General features: G+C 39.5%; 1 protein-coding gene across 1 annotated transcript; it reads right to left on the reverse strand.

The window, feature by feature from the left end:
- Nucleotides 1-721: 721 nt before the first annotated feature.
- Nucleotides 722-2,205, reverse strand: tcf15 (transcription factor 15). Its single transcript, XM_082517733.1, has 2 exons — nt 1,423-2,205; nt 722-1,022 (listed from the first exon to the last, which is right to left on the reverse strand). The coding sequence occupies exons 1-2, from the start codon at nt 1,900-1,902 to the stop codon at nt 960-962; spliced, it is 543 nt and encodes a 180-aa protein (XP_082373859.1). The 5' UTR covers nt 1,903-2,205; the 3' UTR covers nt 722-959.
- Nucleotides 2,206-3,098: the final 893 nt, after the last annotated feature.

The raw sequence follows: 3,098 nt of genomic DNA on the forward strand, positions 1-3,098 counted from the left end.
AAATCTGCTCTGAGATTAAATTTGCATCATTTGCAGTCACTAAGTGTCACTTAGCTTTCACTTCAATACTACACTGTGACCTCTGACCTCTCACCCCATCTCCCTGTCTTTTGGGCCCACAGCAGTGATTTATCCCTCTGACATACCAACAGCTGTGTTGGGGGCTCTGAACAGAGTGTGGGCTACTATTTGCCGTGACTAATCGATAACAGACTTCAAAAAAACACCAATCATGAGTTTTGGGAAAAACACACCACTCAGTGACACTGGAAACCCCGAACCTTTTGCCGTGGGTCTGCAAGGCTTCATAAACAACACACTGGCACCATCACTGTAAACAGTGGAAATGTTTGTATGTCTGACATCTTTCAGCAAAGACATAAAAAAACATTTATACCTCCAAATTTGCTATTAGAGTCAATGTTTTCAAATGTTTATTAGAAAAGAGCAGCAATTTTGCAAACTGCAGCTGCTTATTGTATATTGGAAGTACTCTTTTTTTTTTTTTTAAAGTGGGTGGTGAAATAGAAGACCTCAACAGATTGTTGGTCTCAGATATATACACTCCATTAATCTCCTCTTTAGTGCAGGAAATCTGAACTACATTATGATATGATTCAAATCATTTTGTTTGAGTCAAATGTGTTGTTGTTGTTTTTTTTCTTTTAAAGACGGGAATTGTTTTTGTTTTATAAAATATATTTTATTTAAAATGTTGCCAACAAAAAAGACACCAAACAAAAAATAATCCACAACTTTTTTTTTTTTTTAAATGCACTGCATCTTTGAAAGGCTTATGCGTAAATTTCCAGTCAAGTATAAATATTCCTTTCTTTGGTTCCATTATTTGATCCAGCATGTGTACATGTAGATGAGCACGCTCTCCAAAACCAGCTTCGACTCTTCCCTGAGAAAGTCTTTGAGGGTTTTCAGGCTGTCAGTCATTCACTGGTCTTCAGTCAGCGCGTCATTCGCAGCGGACCAAGCCCTCGCATTTTCAAACAGTCTTTTCCATCTTTGATCTGGAAAGAAAGACATTCTTGGGTCATATATAAGCACTCCAAAAAAACAAAAACAAAAAAACAAAAAATCTGCGCCATAAAGGCTTACAAAAGCGATGTCACGTGAATAAATGTAGTTCCTATCAACAACTAAGTGTTTTGCGTAGCTCTGGTTTTCTTGCAGAATTAAAAAGACACTATGTGTGAGGAATTTAAAGTGATGGTTAAGAAATACACTGTGTTATACTGCGAACAAACATCAGCATAAAAAATACATAGGTTAAAAAATGAGCTGCACTGCTAAGTAATAGGCATGGTGCATTTCATTGCGCACGATTATTGACATAAAATTGTTGGCATTTTTAACCCAGCAGTTAAATCTAAGCCTTTTAAATCGAGCTCTGACATATAAAACATTTACCCCTTTTCTCTGGTTGCTCAAACAGAAGGTGCAGATGGTCCGCGGCAGCTTTTCCCCAAACTCTCCTTGCGCATGGACCCCGCCGAGGCACGGCTGCCCATCTGCGCCACCGTCTCCAATCAGAAGCACGTTGGCCAGATGAGAAATGTAGCTGGATGCCAGTCGAAGAGTTTCAATCTTGGAGAGCTTTCTGTCCACGGGCTCTGTGGGTATGAGAGTCCGGAGAGCCGTGAAAGCAGTGTTGACACTCTGCGTCCTGCCTCTCTCCCTGGCGTTAGCCGCGCTCCTCTGTTTCACGACCACCGCGGAGTCTCCTTCCAGTTTGCTGGAAATCCGTCTTCGTTTGTCGGTGGAGCTACAGTAACTTTGCTCCGAACTGCCATCGCTCTCGCTGCGGTTCTCATCGTCCTCGGAGGTGACAGTGAAGTCCGAGTAGATCATGTGCGTCGCCACAGGCCGCAGCATGGCAAAAGTCATCATTGAAAAAGTTACCAGTCCTTACTCCAGATCCGCTGTGCAACCAGTCGGAAAACAACCTCAGGGACCGTCCCTACCTACATCTCAAAAGTCTGTTACGTACAACCAAAAACGTACGGCTCTAATAAAGCTCACCAATTTCTCATAAGTCCGTTTTGCAGGGCCTATTCAGGGATGGACACAGACTACCTGGTCAGCTGGGCTCTTATAGCTGGATGGGAGGAGCTGACAGCAACATTTACAGTTACACTAGCCTCTCCAGTGAAACGGACTCAATAAACTGTGGTCATTTCCACTTAAAGGGGAAACGTTAGGAGAGACTCAAGAGAGAGTTGTTAGAAGAAAAAGGGATCTCTGGAGACTCACAAACACAGTGTGGTCACCAAAAAGGTGGAGCATATGGGAATATGACATCTAATGTAATAGCAGTAGTAGCTAGTAGGAATAGTAGAATTTATTAAGTGGCATGGCAATGTTGTATTTATTTACTTTAAACCACTTTAAATTATTCATTAAGTCTAAAAATATTAAAGTTTTTAATTTCCTGATTTGCCTTGTATGTAAAACCAAACTAATAACTGTTAGTAAAGGGGAAGTGGGGTAAAAAAAAACACTTTACTTCTTTTGCTCTATTTATTTTTGTTTTATTTTATTTGTACTTATTTTAACTGTAAAGTAGCATCACACAGAAGCATTCAAAGTACAAGGTGTAGTACTGAACTAAATCTACTACATTCCAGTGCATGAGATGCAACCATTCTTAATTAATATATAATAAATGCTTCATTAGAAGTTGCATGATTAGAAATGTTCAAAATTCAAAGCACTGATCAATGTGTAAAGCTTTAAAGGCATTTAGGTACTGAAGTTTGCTCTCTAGTTATTTTACAGTAAATTTGTTTCTGCCGCCCACCAAGGTCTGTTTCTGTGTGCTGGTGAAGCACATCGGTAAACACTAAGACGAAATTAACTTAAAGCATACACATGCAGTTTATAAAGTGATTTCTCCACTGTCATATTTGGTAGTAGTAGTACTAGTAGTAACAATGATAACAAGAATAAAGTATTTTTATTTTTATTTCTTCTTTGGGAGAATACATTAACTATATCTACTGCACAGCAACAGACTTAGACTAGCTTGAGTAAATACTGTTGTGTCCCCATATTGAAAGCTGTTTTTAGCTCTTACTGAGGATCAC

This window comes from Aulonocara stuartgranti (assembly GCF_965226115.1).
Source record: "Aulonocara stuartgranti genome assembly, chromosome: 20".
NCBI lineage: Eukaryota > Metazoa > Chordata > Actinopteri > Cichliformes > Cichlidae > Aulonocara > Aulonocara stuartgranti.